Source organism: Petromyzon marinus, chromosome 47, assembly GCF_048934315.1.
Source record: "Petromyzon marinus isolate PM22_M1 ecotype Great Lakes invasive population chromosome 47, UKy_Petmar_22M1.pri1.0, whole genome shotgun sequence".
NCBI lineage: Eukaryota > Metazoa > Chordata > Hyperoartia > Petromyzontiformes > Petromyzontidae > Petromyzon > Petromyzon marinus.
The window spans coordinates 4,590,536-4,616,673 of NC_133713.1; the positions used below are offsets into that span (position 1 = coordinate 4,590,536).

The 26,138-nt window shown below is 50.6% G+C and overlaps 1 protein-coding gene across 1 annotated transcript in view; it reads right to left on the reverse strand.

The window, feature by feature from the left end:
• Positions 1 to 2,479: 2,479 nt before the first annotated feature.
• Positions 2,480 to 26,138, reverse strand: part of LOC116952453 (uncharacterized) — a 75,690-nt gene continuing 52,031 nt past the window's right edge. Inside the window, exons 4-5 of the mRNA XM_032971814.2 lie at positions 4,713 to 5,008; positions 2,480 to 3,497 (exon numbers count right to left, since the gene is read on the reverse strand). Coding sequence (XP_032827705.2) covers positions 3,251 to 3,497; positions 4,713 to 5,008 — 543 coding nt within the window. The 3' untranslated portion in view covers positions 2,480 to 3,250. The remainder of the gene's footprint in view (positions 3,498 to 4,712; positions 5,009 to 26,138) is intronic.

Genomic DNA, 26,138 nt, shown 5'->3' on the forward strand with positions numbered 1-26,138 from the left:
TGTACTTAACTCAGCTCACTTGGTATCGTTAATTAAGGACATCTCACTGTCTTCAGGTGATTTGCTCGTTAGTTTTGATGTAGTTTCTTTGTTCACCAATGTTCCTGTGCCCGACACCATTATAATCATTGAAGATTTGGTCCAACAAGGACTGAATGCTGATGTACCGGCCCTGGTAAGACACTGCCTCACCAACACTTACTTCACCTGGAATGTAACATTCTACAAACAAGTTAAAGGGACCCCAATCAAAACCATTACCTTGCCATACATAGCAGGGGTCACCAAAAATATTTTCAAAATCATGAACAAACACAAGATCCAGGTTCGATTTAACAATGCTTAAAAATCGTGATCTGATCCCATCTGTGAAGGATAAGATTTCTGACATGAAATACCCCGTCGTCTACAAACTAAGCTGTATCTGCGGCAGCAGTTAGATTGGGGAAACTAAGCGACATGTCTCGGACCGTGTTCGTGAGCATAAGGCAGATTTGAAACATGGGAGAACCAACACTTCAGCTGTGGCTGATTATTGTTTTAATGTGGTTAGCTGACACGAAATTGATTTATCTAAGACGAAGGTACTTTGCAAGCCCACTGGCTATCAACAAAGATTCGTTTATGAAGCCATCCATATATACAGACACAGACACCATTTCAACCGAGAGGATGGGTACAAACTCAGTAATCATTGGAAGGACGTCATCAACCAGTTTAAGTCATAACTGGCTGTGATGTTTCAACCTTGTCACGTTCCGATGTTAGTTTTATTTTACCGAAGATGGGACGAGCAATTCCAGTTCCTGCGGTGTCGCCCCTGCATTGGGCGTACCACAAGTTGTTAATTTCTCCACGTCTCATGTGCCCCCCTCTCCGCATTCCGATTTCACATTAACATAACCATCTCTGCTTGCGCAGGCCCCAGCGCACTTGTGCCCCGCCCACTTCGTTCTGATACCAAGACACCTGGGCTACACCCATTTTGAACCTTTAAAACAGCTTGCCTTTAGTAGCTTTCCCCCCTTTTTCCTCCAGATGACGATCGCCTGTGTTGCAATCGAAACGTCGTAGGTTTTTGTTTATTTTATTACTTTTTGAACTTATCTACACGACTTTACCGAAAGACCCAAATAATATGGTGAACTTATTTCGAACCGTACGTATCCAACCGTGCTAATCGGACGTGCGCACAAAGGAAAACAAAACTATGGGCCCATATAGCATGTGCTACTTTAGCGGAGGAGGTAGAGCAAAAGGACACCAACTCTCCCTCTCTCCTGAAGTCCCCCTAGTAGTGGCGAGGAGCAGACCTCGACATTGGCATCGAGCTCCTGAAGCATCTTGCCATCCGCTCGAACAGAATAGAACTTCCTCCCTGGTCAACGTCGCTTCTCGCCCCACGCCAGTCCCGCCACGACCCAGCCAGCTGAGATGAAATTCCCGCAGGTGCCCTGTGTAAAGTCTCGGCCGGTTGGTGGCGGCGGTGGTGGCTATGCTGCTACTGCTGCACGTGGGCTGCTTGTAACCCTCCAGCGCAGACAGCAGCAGCAGCAGCGCAGGTAGGTGGATCGCCGCACAGATGTTGAGGAGGAACTCCTTTTCCGTGGAAGTGAATGAGTGATTGAATTATCGAGGTGAGTGGGTGGGTCGTTGAGTGAGTGACTGAGTCTCAGAGTGGGTGGGTTTCCACCTCCTCCACAGATATTTCTCAGCCAGCCTCAAGTGGTGGACATAAGCAGGCCCGGACTGGCCATTGGGCAGCAGTCTATAGGGCAAATGCCCGGTGGGCCGGTCCCTTCTAAGGGCCCGTGGGCTGGTCTGTCTGGGAAAATTGCAAATGTGATGAGAGTAAAAAAATATATGACGATATTTTATGACTTCTGCGTATGCTGCATTGCTTATTTACACTCTCGGTTCGCATTAAGTCCCATCCACATATTCAGCAGCCCCAAAGATTCCTCCTCACTGGCCCCATTTGTCTTTTTGGACCCAGCCCGAACGGGCCAATGAAATCGCACGGCGACTTGGGCCTGGTGTGTTTACAAATGGCTTGGCTCATTTTTAGCTCCAGTCCGTCACTGGACATGAGTCAATCGCGACTAAACAAACCCATTTATAACCCCCCCCCCTTCTTTGCGTCACAGATCAATATTCCTGTGCCCAAATGTATTGGATCACTCTTCTCCTATTCTTGGGCTTTTCTCGCAGTTTATTGGGTTTCTGTGTATTGTGCCTCTCACTTCCTGTGATTTTTACCTCATGGTTCTTGGTCTTCTGCCTCAATTTTGGGGGATTTCACACCGAGGTTTCGTTCAGAAGAGGTTCTCACTGATTTTTAACCCTTTTGGGTTGACGTGTGTGACATAGCAAAAAAAAAAATACGCCATTAGTTTCTTACGTGGTTTGTTACAAAATTACAAAGAATGCACCAAATGTTGACATCTCTTTACAAGTAAAACCAATACAAGGTCTCCGAAATTTTTTATCAAATTTTAATACACTTTTCATAACGTACAATATGAAACAGTTACGTTTTTGGGATATACAGTATTTTGCAACACTCTATAATCAATAAACTTGCAACATTACTCTCTGAGGTTTTATTTCATATTAAAACTGATATTGCCTATTTTTGTCGTAATAAAATAATTTAGGGTACCATATAAATATGCGTTAAGAGCAAGGAAAATAATCTGAAAAACATTCCGGTCGCGAACGTGCGTGCGTGTGCGTGTGTGCGTGATGACGTGAAAGTGCAACATTTGTTGTTGTTGTGATGTAAGTTTATTTGCGCGCGCGCGCGTATCCTGCGCGTGTCCTCTCTCCGATAGCCGCAGCGGGGATAGCGGTTGTAGAATTAAAACTTTGAGACTCGGACAAGCAAGCCACCTTCCTTACGCTTCGCACGACCCATCCTGTCCAAACGACCAGGTTATTAACACCCCATGCTCCCGTGTTCCGAACCAAAATCTAGATTTATCATGCATCTCGATTGGTTTTTTTTATTCTGTTTTATACAAATGTATAATAATAATAATAATTCTACAAACCCGTCGTACTTTCCCCCCCCCCCCCCCCCCCCCCCCACGCGTGCGGTCGACGTTCCGTCGCGGTAAACGAGAACCGCTCTGAGCAAAAGCGGGCCGGTGGAAGGTGCGGTGGTGGGCGTGGACGAACGTCACTGGCGAGGCCACCGGGGCTGCCGACACGTCGAGGGAGGGCCCCCCCCCCCCCCCCCCCCAGGCGGTCAGTCCGGGCCCTCTTCCTTGCCGGGGGCCGGGGGCTCCCCCCCCACGTGCGCCGTCACCGCCGTCGTCGCCGCCGCCGCCGCGTGCTCCCGCGCCTTGAGGCGCAGCGCGGCGATGCTGGAGGCGCGCCGGTCGGCCGCCACGTTCGACGGGTCGGCGGAGCCCAGCGGCCCCCCCAGCGAGTCCGACGCGCCCAGCGGCGGTGGCCGGAATATCGCCGTCGCCGGGTTCAGCGTCGTGAACAGCCTGGAGGGGCAGGGAGGAATCACGCTCCAGTTAACATCTCGCCGCCGTGGCGATGGTTTCAAACCCCGCACCATGCGTTCGTTGCCGACGTGACGACTAGGCGGACCGGGCCGTCAACATCGGGCGTTGAATCATAATCATGCGGCCATCCTCGATGGCAAACCGTAGAATCGCTCGGGGTGGGTACGAGAGACGGAGGTGCTGGAATCAGCTCAGCCGTGCCAACAGCAGCAACAACAACAAGCGCCGTTCACCACACAGTGGCGGCGATGTCACCACGGCGCTTGTGCCACGCTAGGTGCACATTGAGGCCTGCTGTGAGTGAGCGACCGGTCAAGTGCAGTGGCAGTAACAAGAAAGAGAAACGGACAACATGCCACGTTCACATATCTGCCTCTCCGCATAAAAAAATAAAATATATTTTATCCATTCCATCAGCCACACAGCCTGGGAGTGCATAATATTCAGCAATCCCGACTCGAATGTCGAAACAAGTCCATAAGTGTCGCTTGTGTTAAACAAATGCTGCTGACATCACTCACTCCCAGAAGGCCGCTTGTTTAATGATATGTTATGAAGGAGGAGGAGGCATATCTTCCGCCTATTTGGTTTGCTATTCATATCACTCCACGACGTCGCTTCTTATTACTTTGTGTTAAGTAGCCGTGGCAGTACCGGCGGGAGCGCCACGTTCCACAGGGCAACAGCAGCTACAGCAGGAATGCACATGCCACGAGGCAGCAGCTATAACAGCAGCTACAGCAGCAGCGCCACGCTCTGCAGGGCAGCAGTAGCAGCAGCTACAGCGGTAGCAGCAGCAGTGCACGCTCCACAGGGGCAGCAGCCTCAACAGCAGTGCACGCTCCACAGGGCAGCAGCTACAACAGCAGTGCACGTTCCACAGGGCAGCAGCTACAGCAGCAATGCACGTTCCACAGGGGCAGCAGCTACAGCAGCAATGCACGTTCCACAGGGCAGCAGCTACAACAGCAGTGCACGCTCCACAGGGCAGCAGCTACAACAGCAATGCACGTTCTGCAGGGCAGCAAATACAGCAGCAGTACACGTTCCACAGGGGCAGCAGCTACAGCAGTGCACGTTCTGCAGGGCAGCAGCTACAGCAGTGCACGTTCTGCAGGGCAGCAGCTACAGCAGTGCACGCTCCACAGGGGCAGCAGCTACAGCAGCAGCCGAGGCGCTGGCGGCGCGGTGTACCTGCCGAAGATGGGCGTGATGAAGGGGTGGCGGAACACGCTGGCGCTCAGGTAGCTGCACACGCCGATGGAGGCGGCGGGGCTCAGGGCGGTGGCGGCGGGCGGGGGCAGCGCCGCGAACGCCGCCGCCGTCGTCCACGAATCGAGGGCGCCCGGGTGGGAGATGGAGCCGTCGAGGTACGGGGCGATGGCGTGCAGCCCCGCGGCGCCAGCGAACGGCATGACGTGCGGGTGGTGGCCCGCGACGCCCGCCTTCTCGCGCTTCCTCCACTTGGCTCGCCGGTTCTGGAACCAGACCTGCGAGGGGCGGTGTGGGGAGCGGCGGCAGCGGCGGCGGCGGTGCGTTAAGAACGCGGTGGCAGCACGTGCGGGAACGTCACTAACGTCAGCGCACGCCGGCGTGCGTGCCGGGCTCGTCGGCGGGTGTGCGGCTACGCGGGAGGCCGAGGCGGCGAGGGTTTGTGGTGAGAGAAGCTTCGTGGCCAAGTCGGCGACCGGGGCCCCCGTAACGCCGCACGCTCCGTGGAGGCGCTGGGGCCCAATGGGAAATGAACAATGGCAATAATCCAGTGCGTTTGGCGTTTGCCGCTGTCATCCTTATGGCACGAGCCTGTCATCACGACTCTGTTGCGCTGGCACAACCCGTGCGAGTTTCACAGTGTGGTGGGGGCGATGTTTCTTCGTGTAATCCCCGATTGAGTAATTTTTCGAAATGAGGTTACTTTGGACCGTGACACCAGTTGGCACATAGCGGCCCCTCCCTTTTGGAATGAGGTCACGGGATCTTCCAAAGACGTCCACTGGGGGTGAAGCGGGCGGCGCGTTGGTATTTCACGATGAAGCCCCCTGCAGTGTTAACCAGGGCGGCCTGTCGGGTTGGGAGGTTTCAACCTGGAGCCGCGTTCTCGCCGTGGTAGTTCGGCACAAATGCTACTGTGGGATTCGCACCAATGTTGCCAAATCGTGTATGTATGGATGTTGAACTTCTCTCGCACCGCATGTAACCAACCGTGCTAAACGCAGGCGTGGTGGAAGGACAACAAACTAAACACAAAATGCAGTTCTCGAGAAATTAGTTTTAAAAGTAGATTTAAAAGTGCATAACTCCAGTGGCTTCCGAATAGCGGAAGAGCGCAGAAGCGCATCTGAAAGCGAGTTGATGCGGTGACCGTCTTTGTTCGAAGGGCAGCCAAAAGTCGCTGCGAGGATGACCGGAGTTCACGCGATGATGGTTTATGCTCTTAAACGAGATCAGCGAGGCATTGCTTGTTCATTTGTGGCAAGCACTTTGTGTGTAATGAACGACGCAGATCGTCGCCAAATGTACTTAAACACGTTTTTAGATGTCACTATTGGAGAGACACGATTTGCTGCTGCTGCTGCTCCTGCTGCGGCTAGCTGTGGGCCACAAGCACAAATAACAATAACAGCAAAATTCAACAACATTCGTCAGCAACACACACTGCGTAAAATGAAATGCGTAAAATGAAAAGTGCTGGCTACACACCACGGGAAGGTGAATATAATCAGGGATGCAATTCATGGGGAGAAGAAAACGGAACGGGAAAGGGAAGACGAAGAATGGGAATAAAAGGGAAAAACGAACAGAGAAACGAGAGCAGAGGGTGCAGGAGAGATGAGGATACGGAGGTGGAGGAGGCTGCGTCAGGGCCTCGATGCTGCTACTGCACGGAGCAGCGGCGTCTTTTTCACAGAAGTCACATGATTTACGGGAGCCTTGAGAGTTGATTTACAATAGGTGACGTTTCAGGCAATGGCTCTTGTTCATAGCACAGAGGATAGGCCTTCTAAAGTTGCAAACAATGTCACGAAACAATTTACCAATTATCATCACACGTGGTCAACTGATGCATACACACACAACGGGAACCGCTCAATGTGATTGTCCCAGGTCGCAACGTTTGTCGCTCGCCTGCTACAGCAACATTGTGTAAAGGAGAGCCGACACGAGGTTGCAGGGGGTTCCGTCCTTAATTTCTTCCCCCAGTCCACACTCGTCCCCAGCCTTCTCCGTCCGTTTCCCACCAGTTCGCCCCCTCCAGCCCCCTCTTATATCTCCTCGCCTGCTCCTCCCCCTTCCACTGTTCCCGCTCCACTGTCCCTCTCTTTGTATAAAGCGAGTAAAACGTAAACACCGTTTTCAGATATAGCGAATCAGACTAACCCACAACGACACGAATCCAGTATAGGCAGTCCGCGACTTACGAACACCCGACTCACGAACCAGCTTCCATTCAATGTTTTTTAACATCGACTTAAAACGGGAATTCTCACTTGCTAATTGAACCGCGGTAATATTTTGTCCAGCTGAGCGGTTCTCCGCGAGGTGTAATGGGGTCTGCCTCGTGCTGGGAGTGGTTGTGTGTGTGGGCATTTAAATATAGGAGACTACTGTGTTCCGACTTACGAACGGCTCGACTTACGAACCGGTCGACTTACGAACCGGTCTCAGGAACTGTGTTCGTAAGTCAATGACTTCCTGTACGTGCTCATACCAGCCGACCAGCCGGCCGTGTCAGTTTTATAGACCACTGTTATGGTCAAAAGATAGTGAATTAAGTTGCAGAGTTCTTTGCATTGACAGGCTGGATGTCTTACTAGTACAGTCACCGATGCTATTTTTCCCTCCATGTGGCGGTGGCTCTCGTTTTTTCACAATACAATGGCTACCTTCACAGCCTCAGGGCGCCCACCGTTCTCACAATAATACATTGACATGCTAATCTCTCTCAATACAATGGCTACCTTCACAGCCTCAGGGCGCCCACCGTTCTCACAATAATACATTGACATGCTAATCTCTCTCAATACAATGGCTACCTTCACAGCCTCAGGGCGCCCACAGTTCTCACAATAATACATTGACATGCTAATCTCTCTCAATACAATGGCCACCCCCACAGCAACAGGGCGCCCTCCGATCTTACATTGACATGCAAATACCATCTCTAGCCCCGCCTACTTACCCTTGGGCTGCACCCATCTCAGGCCTCGATGTGGCGGTAGCTACATTGACATGCTAATCTCTCACTATACAATGGCCCGCCCTCGATGTAACCCCGCCCACTTACCCTTGGGCTGCACCCATCTCAGGCCTATATAACAGCCTGCTGCTTCAGCAGCTCTCTCGATGTATTTTGTCACCTGAAGACGATTGCTTGCGTTGCGATCGAAACGTCGTGATTTTTTATTATTATTTTTCGATCTACGTGACTTTACCGAAAGACCCAAAGAGTATGAATTCCTGCAGTCACGAAAGCTTTCAGTCGTCAAGATTTGCAGAAGCAACTTGAAGAATTGCATGCGACTGGGAGTATCTGCAAGGTTTGTTGAGTCAATATCATATCTTAGTAAAAAGTCAATATCATATCTTAGTAAAAAGTCAATATCATATCAGTAAAGAGTCAATATCATCTTAGTAAAAAGTCAATATCATATCAGTAAAGAGTCAATATCATCTTAGTAAAAAGTCAATATCTTAGTAAAAAGTCAATATCATATCCTAGTAAAAAGTCAATATCATATCTTAGTAAAAAGTCAATATCATCTAGTAAAAAGTCAATATCATATCAGTAAATGTGATATGAGTACATAGTAAGTCTCACGTAAGTAAATAATACTGGTAGGAAACGTAGTGGACTGGAAGCCCAACCGAGATTAATTCACAAGAGGCAGGGGATTAATTGTGTATGTCTGTGGATGTCTGTCCACGTGTATCCAGACACCCGGATATATAACAAATGCGCTCCTAGTGGGCATTACTGGTAGGAAACGTAGTGGACTGGAAGCCCAACCGGGATTAATTCTCACAGGAGGCAGGGGATTAATTGTGTATGTCTGTCGATGTCTTCCACGTGTATCCGGACATTCGGATATAAAAAAAAATGGGAGGGGTGGGGCTGGGTGGAGAGGGGAGGGTGGGGAGGGGCTGGGTGGGGAGGGTGGGGCTGGGTGAGGGGTGGGAGGGGTGGGGCTGGGTGGGTTGTGGCTGGGTGGGGAGGGGCTGGTCACCCCGTGGTGCCCTTATAAAACTCAACGTTTAACCTACTCACGCTGGCTTGTGCCCGCCCTCACAGTCAGGCATATTTGCGGAATACACCACGTGGTGCCGCCGCTGACCCTGGCCACTGACCGAGCAACCCAGCGTTCCTACCAGCTCCCTCCGCAGAAGAATTTGTTAAATATGGGCAGAGCTGAACGGAAGAACATGGATGGCCGACGTTTTTGAGAAAAGCCACGGCTCATGGAGAGAGGTTTTTTTTTAATGTTCAGTATAGATTCTGGCTTCACCTTAACTTTACTCCGCATGCCTACACATTAAACCTTAACGAACTTCCACCTTCGACGGCTAACTCACCCGACCTCGTCTCGATTCCTGCCCAGTGCAACTTCGATCTCCCCGGCATGGTTACGAGGCCCTGAAGCGGTGACGGTGGAGGAAGCCTATGGAAACTGACATGGATACTGGGGCACTGCGTGTGGGTCTAGGGCTGTGTGGACTTGCTGATGACCGGTACCAGTGGGGTCAAGATCGGCCTCTGTGGAGAAGGAGGCTCGGTAGTTGGGAGGCAGTCGCCCTCCAGCAACAGCGGAGGGCACAGAGGAGGGACGCTCACAACAACGCGTGAAGCGCCGGGCGGATAAAACGAAGTAAGTTAGCACAGTAGGTTGGTTACGTACTGTGCGAAATAAGTTTAACATACATCTGCCAATCATCTCAAGTCAGTCAACACATGGCACCTGCTGGGTCTGTCCAGTGACCGCTTGCCCACAGCGAGAGCCTTCCACACTTCACGTGGCCTCGGAGTTCACCTAGGCCTGGCACAAGTGCCGTGGTGGCGTCACCGCCATTTAGTGGCGGACGGTGGCTGTTGTTGCGCCCTCTGAGTGGGATTGGGTCCAGTGGCTGGCGCATGCAGTGCGCCGGATAAAATAAAACCTCGTCGCTCCACGACGGATCGTTTGGACAGCTGCAACCGTTATTCTATATTCCATTCGCGTTAAGTAGCAGCCAATTAAAGCGGCGCTGCACTTTATACAAACGTAACACATTCGTCAATGACCCTGCGGCCTTAAGAGAGTAAAATGTATACAAGAGGCGGCCTTTCGGGCAATGGCCCTCCATTGGGCACATGTGCCGTGAAGAAGGCCCATTGCTCAAAGCTTCGCCTATTACATCTATTTCATCCAGAAAGTAATATTTTAGCAAACATTCAAATGCACGGCATTCAAAGGCACATGCATTCAGACGAAAATAGTTTTTATTTAAAATGTTTATTTTAAGGCCACAATGTTGTTATTGACGAACGTATTGAGTTGTTGTTGTTGTTGACTGTGCGTGTGTACCACTGCCAACCCAGCAATAGGAGCAGATGGAGAGTCACCAAATAATTCGTTGATTCGGATTGGCGATATTCACGGCAGCGTTTGGCTTTGGCGATAATCATAACTCTGCTTTTTGGCCAACGAAAGTTCACCAATATGCTCAGCCGCGGCCACAATCATCGTAATTTTTATATTAGCAAGAGATTTTATGAGCAAACATTACTAATAGCACGCTTGTGAAAATTGTCATAATTACGGCCTGCAGCTGTGCAATCGTGTGCCAGGTTACACGCTGAGCTGGAGCCAAGGAGCGCCGTGGCTAGGGTTGATGGTTTGACGATGGAAGGAAGCGTAAAATTATCTGCTCATTCACCGCTGGCAAACTCTGCAAAATCAGAACCCAAGCTGGAATGCGCACAAGAGTAGGGTGGTATCTATTTCTAGATTTGAAGCTTTCGTGACTGCAAGGATTCATACTCTTTGGTTTTTTCGGTAAAGTCACGTAGGTAAAAAATAAACAAAATAAATGAAAAATAAGTGATTTAATTTATTTTTCATTTATTTTGTTGATTTTTTACCTACGTGACTTTACTGAAAAAAACAAAGAGTAGGGTGGTATCTAATGGTGCCAACGTGGCGAGATTTTAACCACCTCCCATGGTATACAGGAGGTTTTGGATTCGATCCTGACCCTGACGCCTCCTGTATATTTGGTGTTTGCGTGTCTCTCTCTCTCTGTGGTCACGTGGATATTTTTCCAGGTCCTTCAGTTTTTCTCTCTACATTTAGAATCAACGTCACGCGTTTAGAGTATTTGGTTGCTATACATTTCCACAAAACGATAAGCCACTTCGTTAAGCTGTTATTTGTGGCCAGGTTGCTTCTGAAAACGGGCTACAGTATATAGCTCAGCGGGTCTTACCTGGTTAAATAAAAATAGTTTAGTCGTAGTCATGTAATAATTGACTGCTGCATTTATTATTATTATCTCGAGAGCTATTAACTCGCAAAAGTGTTTGCTGCTGTGCTGGTGGTGGTACACAACGATAATTAACAAAACAACTCAACACATTTCGGCAAGAATACCGTGGCCTTAACATGAAAAATATGAGCAACTTTGTTTCGTTTTCCTGTGGTACACCACGCAGGGGATGGAGAGTAGAGTCAATAATGTTATGCTTGGGGATAAAAAAGATAAAGGGAAGAGGAAATAAATTATTTGAAAATAGGAGGCAATGTGTGAGTAATTAAGATACGTATGTATGTTGAACTGCTTTCGCACCGTATGTAGCCTACCGCGCTAATCGGAGGTGCGGGGTAAGGACAGCAAATTAAACACATCAGTTATAGAGAAAGTAGTGCTTAATCTAGAAAGAGAGAAACTGGAGCAAAGGGTTAGGAGAGATGAGGAGAGGGAGGAGGAGGCTACATCAGGGCCTCAACGCTGCAGCACGGAGAAGCGTCTGTTTTCGTAGCTGGTGGGGAGAGGGGAGGGGTTCAGAGTGTGGGTGGCCACACATAAGTCACGTGGTTTACTGGAGGCTTGAGCTGATTTCGAGAGAGATGACGATAGGGGAACCCGGATCCACCCATTTTGTTCAGTCGCGTCACCAGCTTCCAATTTTCAGAGATCATATGTTGAAGTGTAGTTGGGATGTATCAATTCAGCTTCTGACATCGGACCTAAAGTTTTCACAACTGCATGGAACATCTGATATATGTGGCAGTGAGCACAACATTAATCACTTACTGACGTGGTGGCGGTGTGGAAAACAAACCACGAGACACGGATGTGTCTCCAATCGGGTCACCACCTGTCCATGTTTGACCCGGACTGTCCAGGAATTGATAATGTTCAAGTGGCAGGGATTGATTTGTGCCGAGATCTGGTACCGGTATTGTGCTGTGTTAAAGTTGATTACAGGAAACTGCAGTGTTGATAATAGACCTGGTGCTGACGGAGAGAATATGTTCGGGATTGGTCTGTGGTATCAAAGGTGCTGACCCCTAACACTCATCCACCCACCCACTTACCCACTCAGTCGCTCACCCACTTACTTGGATTTCCATCTGTCAATGAATTGGCATCTGTCATGTGGCAGGAATTTGTTTATACCGAGATTTGGTAACGGTATTGTGTTGATCTTTAAGACAGTATAACTGCACCGTTGTTGTAAGGTTTAGGCTGACTGAGAGAGACAAGGCCTGGATTGGTTTGTGGCAGAAAATGTGAAAACCCCAAAGTCTCCACGTCAAAATGACATGGATGAACGTTGAACTTCTTTCACACCATACATAGCCAACCGCGCTAATCGGTGTGGTCCATCCGCCTAGAGATTGTCGCAAACTCTCTCCTGAAGGCCACTCGTACTGATGAGCAGGCATTGGCATCTAGCTCCTTAACCATATTGCCATACGCAAGCACAGAATTGTTTGTCGGACTATATCTGCCATCCGGACCACTGTGTTTTCCTGCAGCGTTTGTTCAAAAGCGGCAAACCCACGACCGGTTTCGACATTCAAGGGCTCATCAGCCAGATGTTTATATATTTTTTCTTTTCAAGGTCCCTCTGTAAGTGCAAAGATTTCCAAACCACCAACTCGGAGAGAGTGTGTCTCCAACATGATTGACAGAATTGTCTCGTTAGAGCACTTGAGCTGCAGCCTGAAAGGAAGAGAATAATACATATTGACTTAAAGCTCTCGTGACTGCAGGAATGCATATTCTTTGGGTCTTTCGGTAAAGTCACGTAGATATGTTAAAATTAATTTTAAAAAAAAATTAAACCAAAAAAACACGACGTTTCGATCACAACACAAGCTTGCGTTGTGATCGAAGCGTCGTAGTTTTTTTTTGTTAATTTTGTTAATATTTTTTAGTTATTTTATTTTATTAAGTTTTTTATTATTATTAATTTTAACATATCTACGTGACTTTACCGAAAGACCCAAAGAATATGAATTCCTGCAGTCACGAAAGCTTTAAGTCAATAAGAGAATAATAATAATACTTTCAAAGAACTGTAAGGAATGCTGTTGTCTTGGGAACAGATACAGCAAAGCCCTTGTTGTTTGTCACTCTCACGCCCGTGTATGCTATTGCCCTGTCTGGTGCTACGCATGTCTGTGGAACTTCTTTCGCACCGTACGGAGAGCCAACCGTGTTGATCGGAGGTGGTGCGGCGGCGGAGGGGGGGGGACAACAGACGACACACAACCAGCAGCAGTTCCACAGAAATGATGCACGTGGCGGTGAGCAGCATCATCTTTAGCCCAGACGTTTCCAAACTCCACTCCTCGCGGCCCACCGCGCTGCGTCTCGCCGCGTTAACTCGTTCCACGCCGCACGCGCCCGATGATTGTTAAACACGTCCCCAGGTGACGCGTTGAGCAATGAACCGCCGTCTGCGCCAGGCGGAACAACGTGCGCGCACACGCGGGACACGTGTACACACACGTGGGACACGTGTACACACACGTGAGACACGTGTACACACACGCGGGACACGTGTGCACACACACAACACATGCACACACACGTGGAACACGTGTACACACTCAACACATGCACACACGTGGAGCACGTGTACACACTAAACACATGCACACACGTGGAGCACGTGCACACACGTGGAGAACGTGTACACACTCAACACATGCACACACACACGGAACACGTGTAAACACACGGAACACGTGTACACGCACACTAGGGTGGGGGATCTGCACTGTTAACGCAGGCAGCGTTAATTGCTTCGCGCGTCGCGTGGGGCGTGTTTAACAATCATCAGGCGCGTGCAGCGTGCAAGAGAGTTAATTTGAATGGGGAGGACATTGGTAATCGCGGAAGGCCATAGAGTGCTGGTGGGCCGCGAGGCGTGGAGTTGGGGAAAGCCTGCTCTCTAGAGTGTTTGGTCTACTCTTCCATGCATGAAGAAGTTGGTGTACCCCAAGGCGGTAAATATAATATTTATTGGGGGGCAGACATCTGCCCCCCCCCCAATATCCAAATATGCTCAAAATGTCCTCCCCAATATAATGCTATAAAATAGATTTCTGTTCATATGATTGTGGTTACGGTTGTACTTTATTAATCCCTAATCTCTGCCATTACATACAATGAAACAAGAAAAGGTAAAAAAACACAGAGCAATGTAATACAATACACTATTAGACATTATTGTTTAAAAATAAATACATAAAAAGTCCATCCCATGTGTTAGTGATTTTTTTTTATTTTAGGCACGAAATTAGTTTTCAAATTTAGATTTATTTTTTTTAATGGGGGTGGACCCCCAGACCCCCTGGAAGATTTGGTCCCCTCCAATGTTGACTACATGGCTACGGCCTTGGTGTACCCACACTTTACCCCACCATCTCTGGGGTATCCATGTCCAGGTTTGCCACTCACGACATGCGCAAGTCGTCGTAGTAGATGAGTTCCAACTTAAGTGGACCGCTGCCTGTCGAGTAGGACATACAATATGCACAGTACACACACAGTACACACACAGTAACACACAGTACACACACAGTAAACAGTACACACACAGTACACACAGTAAACACACAGTACACACACAGTAAACAGTACACACACAGTACAAACAGTAAACAGTACACACACAGTAACACACAGTACACACAGTAAACAGTACACACACAGTACACACAGTAAACACACAGTACACACACAGTAAACAGTACACACACAGTACACACAGTAAACAGTACACACACAGTAAACAGTACACACACAGTACACACAGTGAACACAATATACACGCAGTACACACACAGTAAACAGAGTACACACACAGTACACACAGTATGCACGGTACACACAGTAAACACAGTACACACACAGTAAACAGTACACGCACCGTACATACAGTGCACACAGTAGCACAGTACACATAAATAAACAGTACACACTATACAATGCTGTTCCACTTTCGACCCCATAGCTGCATGCGAGTGAATTAAAACCGCATAATATAGCAAATTTTAGGTAGGTGAAATCGCACAAACCGAACCCGCATAACAGCGAAGGAAACTTCTACAGTCTGCAGGCAACTCCCTGATTTACGACAACCCATATTTACGACGTGTATACAATGCAACCGGAACTCTATTTACGACATACGCACTCGATTTACGACGCATCTTCCGACGCCACTGAGAACGCATCTGAACAACAAGAGTCCGCCTGCTTTCCGATGTGACTCTGCGTGGAGTTTTTGTTATTCTGAAGTTGTTTCCGTGGATGTTTACCGATGAAACCCCGTTAGATATGGCTGCTAAAAGAAAAAAAAAGCATAGGCGAAATGATGTTTCTAATGTTTCTATGGGGCCGTCCATAAATGACGTCACGCACCTAGGGGGAGGGTCAGACATTTGTGACGATGTGTGACGAGGAGGGGGGGAGGGTGAGAAATGTGACGTCACATCAAAATGCGCAACTTTAAATAAATATAGACAACACGTTCTACTTAATTAAATAGACTTTTTAATAAATGTTTTCTCCTACAACATCAGTGTGCAGCGCCACATTAAATACGCACTACAATGCCAATAGTTTAAAGCGATTTGAAGCATGTTTTATATTTTTTTTTTGGGGGGGGGCAGAGCTTTGTGACGTCATATTTGAAGGGGGTCTGACTTTTTGTGACGCCGTGTGACGATGGGGGGGGGGGGGGTAAAAAATCGTCCAAAATCGCGTGACGTCATTTATGGACGGCCCCTATGGGAAACTATGGCCTGATTTGCGACGGCATTTCCAGGAACGCATTGTAAACGTCGCTAAAACGGGGACCACCTGCATGCCGCTGGGTGTGGGACAGATGCAGTGGGAGTGAGGATTCAATCTCCCGGCGTGCCAACTGAAACACTTGACGCATGCTTCCTGCTTCCCGACCACCCTCCGTCCACCGAGCGTCATGCCCAATGTGGACAACACCGCAGGCAGTGACGGACTGGGACTGGCTAAACAAAAAAATGTGCCAGGGCCATTTGTCAACACAACGGGCTCAAGTGGCCCGGCCGTGCGATGCAATTGCCCCGTTCGGGCTGGGTCCAAACACACACAATTGAGGAGGAATCTTCGGGGCTGCTGAATATGTGGATGGGGCTTGATGTCAACCGAGAGCGTAAATAAACAATGCAGAGTACACGTTAGAAGTGGGGTTCGATCCCGACGCTGACGCCTGCTGCTGTCTATTTGGAGTTTGTAAGGTGGCAAGATGTTAACTATCTCGCCCAATATACAGGAGGTCGTGAGTTCGATCCCTTGTTGCCCTATAGCTCAGTGGGCCTTACCTGGTAAACTACAAAGTTTCGTTTTAGTGACAAGGACCACCACAGCCCAGGCCCGTCGGGAGTGAGGGCAGCTACAGGGACATCGCTCGCCAACCCACAATGAGCAGCAACAGCAACAACAACACATTATTGACACGAAACCCACGCCAGAAGCTCACTGCCAACAGAATAAACAATCAACAGACCTCCGCTCCAGACGAACAACAGTGTCAACACATCCCGGCACAGACGCGTCTCGACAAGCCGCGTGTGCAGCCTCACGCGGAACCGACATTCTTCACCACACCGCTGAGGTTCGTGATGAAGACGTGACGTACACATCAAATGCAACTGGCTGGGGACCAATATTAAAAAATCCTATTCACGATATCCGACGCGTGGTACGAACTTCCATCAATGAACACGCGGCCCAACGTTACGGGCCATATTCGTCGCTAATGACAGAGCTCTGTGGCCTGGAATGTGACAGGGTCGGCCGCTCTCCTCTGTGAATAAACGCACGCGGGGTCGGGAAGAGGAGAGGGGGTGGCTGATGTACGCTGGAGTAAAGAGAGCGAGCGTGGAGTATAACAGTCGCCTGCAGGTTCAACATTGGAATAGTGTGACACACTGTATATGATAATTACCATTAAAATAACTTAATGACAAATATAAAATCTGTTCAATGATAATAATCGCATTGAGTTATTTTAATTATCCTTGGTTGTGCATTCTTAAAATGTATATGTAATCGTTTGTTGTGATCGTAGCGGTAATTCAAGACATCTTTAAGTGCGTGCTAAGAAGATCCCGGGGTTTGAACTTCCACGAAGCTGCTCATGGTCCACCACTAATCCGGATCCACTGCACAAACCATGGCAGTAGATGCGGATACCTGATGCACAAATGTAAAATTTAAAGATCTCTCGCGTGCGACTGCGGTCATCCAGAACAGAACATACAACGTATAACGACGCAATGCCCGATCCACAAATACGAAGGAGACATCACAGCGATGATACACTCCGCTACTCCTGACGTGGCTATCTGGCTTAACCACCTGAATATGACTTTGGAGTTGTCGCTCTGCGTCTACATCGGCGTGTGTGTGTGTGCTCTCTGCTTGCCCTGGGTGAAGAGTCGTGGCGGCAACGGTGGAGCTACGAAGTCCTTGCCCAATCGTGACCCAGCCTGGCTACAAAACTCAATGAGCAAACAAACGAGACCACTGGCAAGGCGGGCGTCACAGGGGAAGTTGGCCCGGCGGTGCCGGACGTGCGTGGGAGGGGGGGGGGGTCGTCTCAGAGTGGATTCCATGGTCTCATGAAATGTGACTCCTTTGCCTTCATGCGTGTACCCCCAAGTAGAGAAACGTCGTTTTTGGTGTCAAAGAGTGACCTGAGAGTGACCTGGTAGGAGTTCCGTAGGTGACCCGCCCATACTGGACATGTGTGAAAAAGAGCTTCATAGCTCATCGGATTTCTACTGTCTGAATAAATATTCTGATGAAGATTCTGAGGTGACAGGTGAAAGCAAATGGTACCACCGTGCACGTGGCATGGGCAGCTGAATTTTAAAACGAAACTTAACTATTTTATCTTGATTTGAAGCTTTCGTGACTGCAGGAATCCATACTCTTTGGTTCTTTCGGTAAAGTCACGTAGGTATAAAATAAAAAAATAAATCACGACGTTTCGGGCACAACACAAGCGTCCATCATCAGATGAGAAAGCATGGTCTGCTGCTGAGGATGTTAACTACCTCGCCTGGTACACAAGAGGCAGTGGGTTCGATCCGCGACCCGAACGCCTGTATATTTGGAATTTGTGTGTTCTCCCCGTGATCGCGTGGATTCTTCTCCGGGTCCTCCGGGTTTTCCTTACATATTTAGAAAGACGCGTTTAGAGTATTTGGCTGCTTTACATTTCCACTTTATAACCCACTCTGTTGCGCTATGATTTGTGGCCAGGTCGCTTCTGACGCCCACTGAGCTATGTAGCACTTTATCAGAAGCCACCTGGCCACAAATCATAGCGCAACAGAGTGGGTTATAAAGTGGAAGTGTAAATTAGCCAAAGACTCTAAACGCATGTTTATAAATATGTAAGGAAAACCCGGAGGACCCGGAGTAGAATCCACGCGACCACGGGGAGAACACACAAATTCCAAATATACAGGCGTTCGGGTCGCGGATCGAACCCACTGCCTCTTGTGTACCAGGCGAGGTAGTTAACATCTCGCCACCGTGGCGCCCAATGGTACGCGGGCAGGCGAGGTGACAGTAGCTCCTGTCTGTTTGACGTGGAAACGCACGTGCACGCGCGCACGCGCGCGCACACACAGCGTGGGTTACACGAGCGTGGGGGTACAACACGTGGTTTGCGGCGGGCGACACGAGGCGGAGAGAGGGGTTGGGGGGGGACGCGGGTGGAAGGACGACAGGGATCCGAGGAGGGCGAGACGTCCGATTGTAAAACGGAGAGGACACAACGTTTCGTGTCGACGATTGCAAATAAACGTTGAATGGACGAATCGTTGGCGGTTCCTTGAGAAGCAACGACGCCCGTCCTTGGAGGCCGGCCCCTGCCTCCCAGCGCGTCGAACCACAACACCGCTTGGCCACTCCTCTTTACCAAGCACGGCGGCGGTGCTGATGAGTGCTCGGGGCAGATTTACCAAGTTTCGAAGTGGACTGCGGCCCTCAAAGGAATGGCGCCGCCCTCTCTGTGGTCGCCTTCCCCCGTGATCCGCGGATCAAACAAATCACTCGAGACGCCCGTGTACGGCAGCCAAGAGCAGTTCACTCACGCGGTTGACGCAACGGTCCTTCGCCGACTCTGCGCGACGGATGAACAACTGATTTAAGCCCGGACGAATAATTATCCAGCGAGAAGGACACCTTCCTTCCATTGTTGAACCGCGATTATTATTATTCCCATCGGCCACGCCGCGCTGTGCCGCCGTCACGAGCCCACAGTGACCCGCACGGTGGAGTCGGGCCGCTCGACTGCAGCGCAGAGAAAGCCACGTGACCCGAGTCCCAATTGCCTCGCGCGCGTTCGTGCTGCACGCAGCTGGCCCCACTCCTCCGATGTATGGGATTTTTTTTGCAGGGGGGCGGGGGGGGGGGCTGAGGGGGTGGGTAGAAATCGCAATTTTCACACCGTTCACGCGCAATTGCATCCCGCGTGTAATTATGCGCGTTATTGCGCGTTCAGTCAGCGGGCGCGGGGGTGGCCGTGTCAGGGACGAGTTTCTCCGCTCGCTGAGAAAGCGCGCGTCCGTCCACGGGCTGGGTGGATCCGTGGGTGGGTGCGTGCGTGGGTGCATAAATGGGTGGGTGGGTGGATGCTTGAGTGCGTGCATCCGTGGATGGGTGCGTGGGTGAGTGCGTGGATGGGTGGGTACATGGGTGGGTAGAGTTGGGTGGTTGGGAAGGTGCGTGGGTGGGTGCATGGGTGGGTGCGTGGGTGGGTTGGTGCGTGGCTTTTGGTGGACTGAATTCGGCTGCAATGCAATGCATGTATGTATGTAGAACTTCTTTCGCACCGTGCGCAGCCAACCGTGCTAATCGGGAGGTGCAACGCTCGAGTCACGGTGCAATGTTCACTGCGCCGTTGACTGCGGACACGGCGAGACGTCTTCTCCGTGGCTGAACAGCCGAGGCCACGGCTTATTCGGTGCTTCCCGCTCCCCGGGCGCGAAGAGCGCAGCAGAAGGAAGCAACGCGGAGCAGCGAGCACCGTCACCGCGAGAAGACGCCGATTGTCAAAGTGAAATTAGACAAAAAGCTAAAGGCGCAGCCCTGCAATTCCTTGCCCGCGCCACCGCCCAGGGAAGGGCCCCCGCAAAGGGACCGGCTCTAGGGCGTACTTGGCCTACTCTTCCACGCTGGCCCGACGTCTTGGAAGAGGTGGATGACACCCACACTTTACCCCACCGTCATATGCGACCTGTCTGCCGATCGGCTCACTGTGGTGACACCCACGTATTCTGGGTTGCTGCAGCGCGTTCATAATTATCCTCTGGAGGACGTACTGTGCAGAAGGATCATTGCCCGAAACGTCGCCTATTTTTCCGTTTACGGCCACACACACACAACGTGTCACTGACCGAAGCGTGGAGTCTTACCTGGCAGACGGCTCGCCATGGCGATTACCTCCACTTCTCTTTAAAACATAGCCCCCGTCTTTCCCGTGGGATCATACGGGTGGCGGGGATTATAATCCCCCTCCCTCCACCTCACCTCCCCCTCCACCCCTCCCCCCTCCACCTCACCACCCCCTCCACCTCACCACCCCCTCCACCGCTTCCCACTCCACCTCACCACCCCCTCCTCCCTCCACCCCTCCTCCCTCCACCTCACCACCCCCTCCACCTTATCACCCCCTCCACCTCACCACCCCTCCTCCCTCCACCTCACCACCCCCTCCACCCCTCCTCCCTCCACCTTACCACCCCCTCCACCTTACCACCCCCTCCCCCCTCCACCTCACCACCTCCCTCCACCCCTCCCCCCTCCACCTCACCTCCCCCTCCACCGCTTCCCACTCCACCTCACCACCCTCCCTCCGCACCGCGTCACCAGCTCATCCCCAATGCATGCCAGGGCCGTGACGATATCGGTAAAAACAATTTTCATTGTCCCCAACAATTATCTCGCACACGGCAGTGGTGGTGGTGAAATATTAATTTCACGATGAAGTGTTATGATGGTTCGACGTCACGACTGCTGTAACGCCGCTAACATCAATAGTAAATTATTAAACTAAACTATTTTGATTTTATCAGGTAAGGCCCCTTAAGCTTTGCAGCTCTTTTTAAAAAGCGACATGGCCACAAATGACAGCTCAACGAAGTGGGCTTAACACGTGGAAATGTATAGGAACCTAAATACTCTGCACGCGTGATGTTGATTCAAAATGTTGTGGGGGGGAAAACCCAGAGAGAGAGAGAGACACGCACACTCCAAATATGCAGCAGGCGTCAGGGTCGGGATCGAACCCACAACCCCTGCGTACCAGGCGAGCTCGTTAGCATCTCCTAGCCACCGCGCCCCCCATCATCCGATATTACACTCGGCGAGATGTTCCACTCAGCACCACTGCACAGGTCCATCACGATAATCGTCGTGAGCCATGGTCAATCCACTGCTGGATGAAGGGCCCTTCCCCTCCACCAAGCCGCCGCCACCCTCTCCTTGCGCGGACCAACCACACGGGGCTGACGCGGACGTCCCCTGTGAGGGCGTTCTCACCAAACGCGGTGGAAAGCGCCTCTCTTTCTCGACTCTGAAGCCCTTCCGCTCCATCGCGCGCGTTCACAGAAACGGTGCCAGTTACGTGGAGCCCACTCGTGCGTGCGTGCGTGTGACGGAGCGGTGGCGCAGTGGTTAGCGCGCCGCTCTATAAACCCGGCGAACCCAAGTTCGATTGCCGCTCACGGCCAACATCGGTGGCGGATATCTGAATCGATCCTGGGCCTTCCTCAGGTCGACACAGACGTAAATAAGTACAGTACCTCGTGCAATGTGTGAACGTCGCTACTAGGGATGCTTAAGGCGGCAGAGCGTGGTTCTGGCAACCCACCCCCTCGTGTGCTGTGCCGGCCTTCATAGGTGCTCGCCTAGAGGACTTTCCACAGCAGTCTGTTAAGTACTATTTAGGGATATTTCTCTTTGTATACCCAAGCAGTTTCTATTTGGCCGGATAGATGGGGCTTAACGGGCGCAGCACGGGCTAAAGAAAATATTGACCCATGTGGTACAAGTGGATATGGACCTGAGTGGACTTGCTGATGACCGGTACCAGGGGTGTCAAAGTCGGCCTTCTGTGGAGGAGGCTCGTGAAGGACGCTGCTGGGCAGTTGGAGGCAGCCGCCCTCCAACAATAACTGAGGGCGGAGGAGCGACGCTCACAACAACGAGCGGATCGCCGAGCGGCTAAAACGCAGCAAGTTGGCGCACTAGGGAGCGCTATTGGTGCATCTGTCAATCATCTAAGTCAGTGAACCCATGGCACGTGGGGTCTCTCCCGTGACCTCCTGCCAGCAGCGATAGCCTTCCACACTTCACGTGCCCTCAAAGTGCACCTAGTCTGGCACAAGCGCTGTGGGGACGTCACCACAACTTAGTGGCTATCGTTGTGTATAGAGACGGTTGGGGCATGTGCTCGCGAGCGGCACTTGCCCCAACAGCCTCTTTGAGGCTATACTGGGGATCTTTTGTTTTTTTTCGCAGCTAGAATTTCTCAGCTCAACGAATAGCGACACTCTCAGTTAGAGCGTGGGAAAACTACTGGACATCCGGATTCCTCCAGTATAAATATTCTGATTTGTAGCGTCTCGCACGGCCCCAACACGGGACTTCGCTCACCCAACATATATACATATAATGGGCGACGTTTCGGGCAATGGCCAAAGTTCATAGCTCATATACAGTACATACGTGGACTTACGTGTTGTGATAAAGACGGATCTATTCATTCATAAGCATCTCCAGAGAGTGTGTTGATTTCACAGGGACTGTACGGGTACACGCACTCTTGAAGATGCAGGTACGTGAAGTGAACTCCTCAACACATTAGTAAATAACCCTGTCACCTGTTATTTATCAGAAATCAAGAATCTGATGAGCTATAAAGCTCTTTTTCGCAGATGTCCAGCAGAATGTCCATATTTTTCTCTAAATAAGGGCCATTGTCCGAAACGTCGCCTATTTTATATTTTCCCATTAAGGCCACGTGCAGTGAAATTGACAAAAGTGTTGAGTGTTTTTACTTATTACGCGTATTTATGTATTTATATATCCAGCACAGTATACATCAGAGTTCCATATTGTGCAGTCACAGTCAGGCAGAGCCGCTGCCTTGAGGAGTTCAACCGCCCCTCCCGTGCACAACCAAATCCGTCCATACCCCACGCTGCCCTCTTCATTTGTGACCACCAGTGGCGTAGTGGCGGCAATCGGCCAGGTGGAGCCCCCCAATATTTGATTTGTCTCTTCGCACGGTCGCACCTAGACGCTATTATTATTCTACATCGCGGCTCCTCTTGCCTAATCACATCGTTACGCTCACGTTCTCGAACGTCTACCGCTGTAGGGGCGCTCCTTTTTAAATCGTGTTTTGTTCTCTTGCACCGTTGGAAACATCTCATGGTGGGTGTCAAGGGGGCCTCAACTTGTCGCTTTGGCCACTAGGGGGGCCAAGGGACCCCCCCCCCTGCCTGCCCCAAGCTCGTTACCGCTACTGGTGACTGCAACTCCAGTCCACAGACAACGCCTACCCAGGTACGTCACCTGAACTGCTCCGGGTTGCCAAGCGGGACAGCTCTAAAACTAAACTATTTTTTTTATTACAATTTTTATTTTACCAGGTAAGGCCCACTGAGCTATATAGCTCTTTTTCAGAAACGACCTGGTTATCACAAATGATAGCTCAACGAAGTGGCTTATCGCGTCGAAATTGTTAGCAGCCAAATACTCTAAACGCATGTTTATAATTGTGAAGTGAAAATCCGGAGGACCCGGAGAAAAATCCACGCAAACTGCACATAAACTGGCGTCAGGGTCGGGATCGAACCCACGACCTCCTGTATACCAGGCGAGGTAGTTAACACCTCGCCGCCTGAACACTTAGCGACGCTACACGTGGCGTGGCCTGTAACCCAGCACCCCGCACCTGAGATTAGCACGGTTGGCTACGTACGGTGCGAAAGACGTTCAACATACGTACATGCTATGGAGGCAGTTGCGAGGGTCCGTGGATCACCGTACAGATGTTGTTGTGAAACTCCCTTCCCCGTGGGCGTTGAGGAGGAGCCGGACCCTGGCTGTGGCAGGTGAAGGTGGTACAGCAAACATGTGGAGACTCTTGATCTGAAGCTTTCGTGACTGCAGGAATCCGTACTCTTTGGTTCTTTCGGTAAAGTCACGTAGGTATAAAATAAAATAAATCACGACGTTTAGATCGCAACACAATAGCGGTCGTCCTGAGGACGTCCTGAGGACGACCGCTTGTGTTGCGATCGAAACGTCGTGATTTATTTTATTTTATACCTACGTGACTTTACCGAATAGAACCAAGGAGTATAAACACGTAGGACTCCACCTGTACCGTCTGTAGGGAATAGAGTGTGTCTCCCTTGCACGCGCGGGTTTTCTTCCGAGTGTTCCGGCTTCCTCCAACGTGTATGAACACTCATTCGACCATGAATTTTGATTTAAAGCTTTCGTGACTGCAGGGATTCATATTCTTGGTTCTTTCGGTAAAGTCACGTCAAAGTTACGTGGAAACCCTCCCCGAAGAGGCGGTTAAATTTTGATTTAAAGCTTTCGTGACTGCAGGGATTCATATTCTTGGTTCTTTCGGTAAAGTGACTTTACCGAAAGAACCAAGAATACTCATTCGACTGTCCAATAACAACTTAATATATAGAGTCCCGCGGTGCTGGGGGGGGCAATTGTTGGTGCTTGGCTCATCGCGTGGGCTGCTGCTACCGCCGCCGCCGCATTTACGCTCATCACTGGCTCCTCCTCGCGCCTCTGAGTCGTCCTCTCTCTCTCTCGTTGTGTGTCTCTCTCTCTACAGACAGCGAGTGAATACCGTGTGGTGGTGGCGGCCGCGCCGCGCTACAACACGACGAGCATATTGTGGAGACTGCCTGAACGAGTTTTGCGGGCTGTGCGAATGTTCCGGCTGTAGCCAGGCAGACTGCCGGCGCGTGCGACACAGAGAGAGGGGGGGGGGGGGAGCTGTTCCCCTGTGCCGCGTGCAGGGCGCGACTCGCTGTCTGCCGGGTTAGAGGTCACTTAGAGGTCACTAACCCGGCAGCTCCCCGCTGCTCCCCCGCAGCTCCTCGCTACTTTCCTCCAACGTGAGTTGCGCGCTGTCCGCGGTGCTGAACTGAAACCTCGACTCGTAGCTCGCAACGGACCACGACCTCGACTTCTGAACTCACAGGCAGCAAAATCACGACTCTCAACACGTAGAGACCAGAACGTCAACTCTGACGCAGCAGCACGTGCACTCGCTGTGTGTGTACTTCACTGAGCAGCACAGCGGCACGTGCATTCACCGTGTGTATGTTAAACCACACGCGGTCGACTACATTCAGTCGCAGTAAATACCTTCAACAATGCGAGCTCAACCCCACATGAAGCTCGCAGATCTTTACGGAGGTCAAAATAACTCGCAGACAAACTCTGCTTGTGAAATACCCCACTCGGAAGAGTCCCTAGGTTTTATCTTCCACGAAGCTCATGGTCCACCCTAATCCGCAGCAGATGTGGATGGAAAAATAAAAAAATAAACTCTCCAATGTGCTACTGCGGTCATCCAGAACGGACCGTACAACGTATAACGACGCAATGCCCGATCCATAAATACTAAGGAAACATCACAGCGATGATACACTCCGCTACTCCTGACGCGGTTGTCTGGCTTGACCACCTGAATGTGAAATTGTAGTCGTTGCCATGCATCGACATGAGCAGCCATTCAAGAGGAGAAGAATTTAACATCGGGAATACGCTTTTTACGCAAAATCGACGCGTAAATCACAGCACACTGCGCGAATGGTGGCGGCCAAATTCGGGTGTGTGTGGTTTTCGTGTTGTTGTGGAAATGGAAGAAGGTAGCCACATGGACACACGCCCAGCGTGCCGAGTGGTTCCTCCTCCTACTTCTCATTGCAACCCGACTATGTGCTGCTGGGTGCAGTCTGTGTGTACGTTACGCTGCCATCGGTTGAATACGCGTGCCTGAGTTTAAACTAAACTATCTTC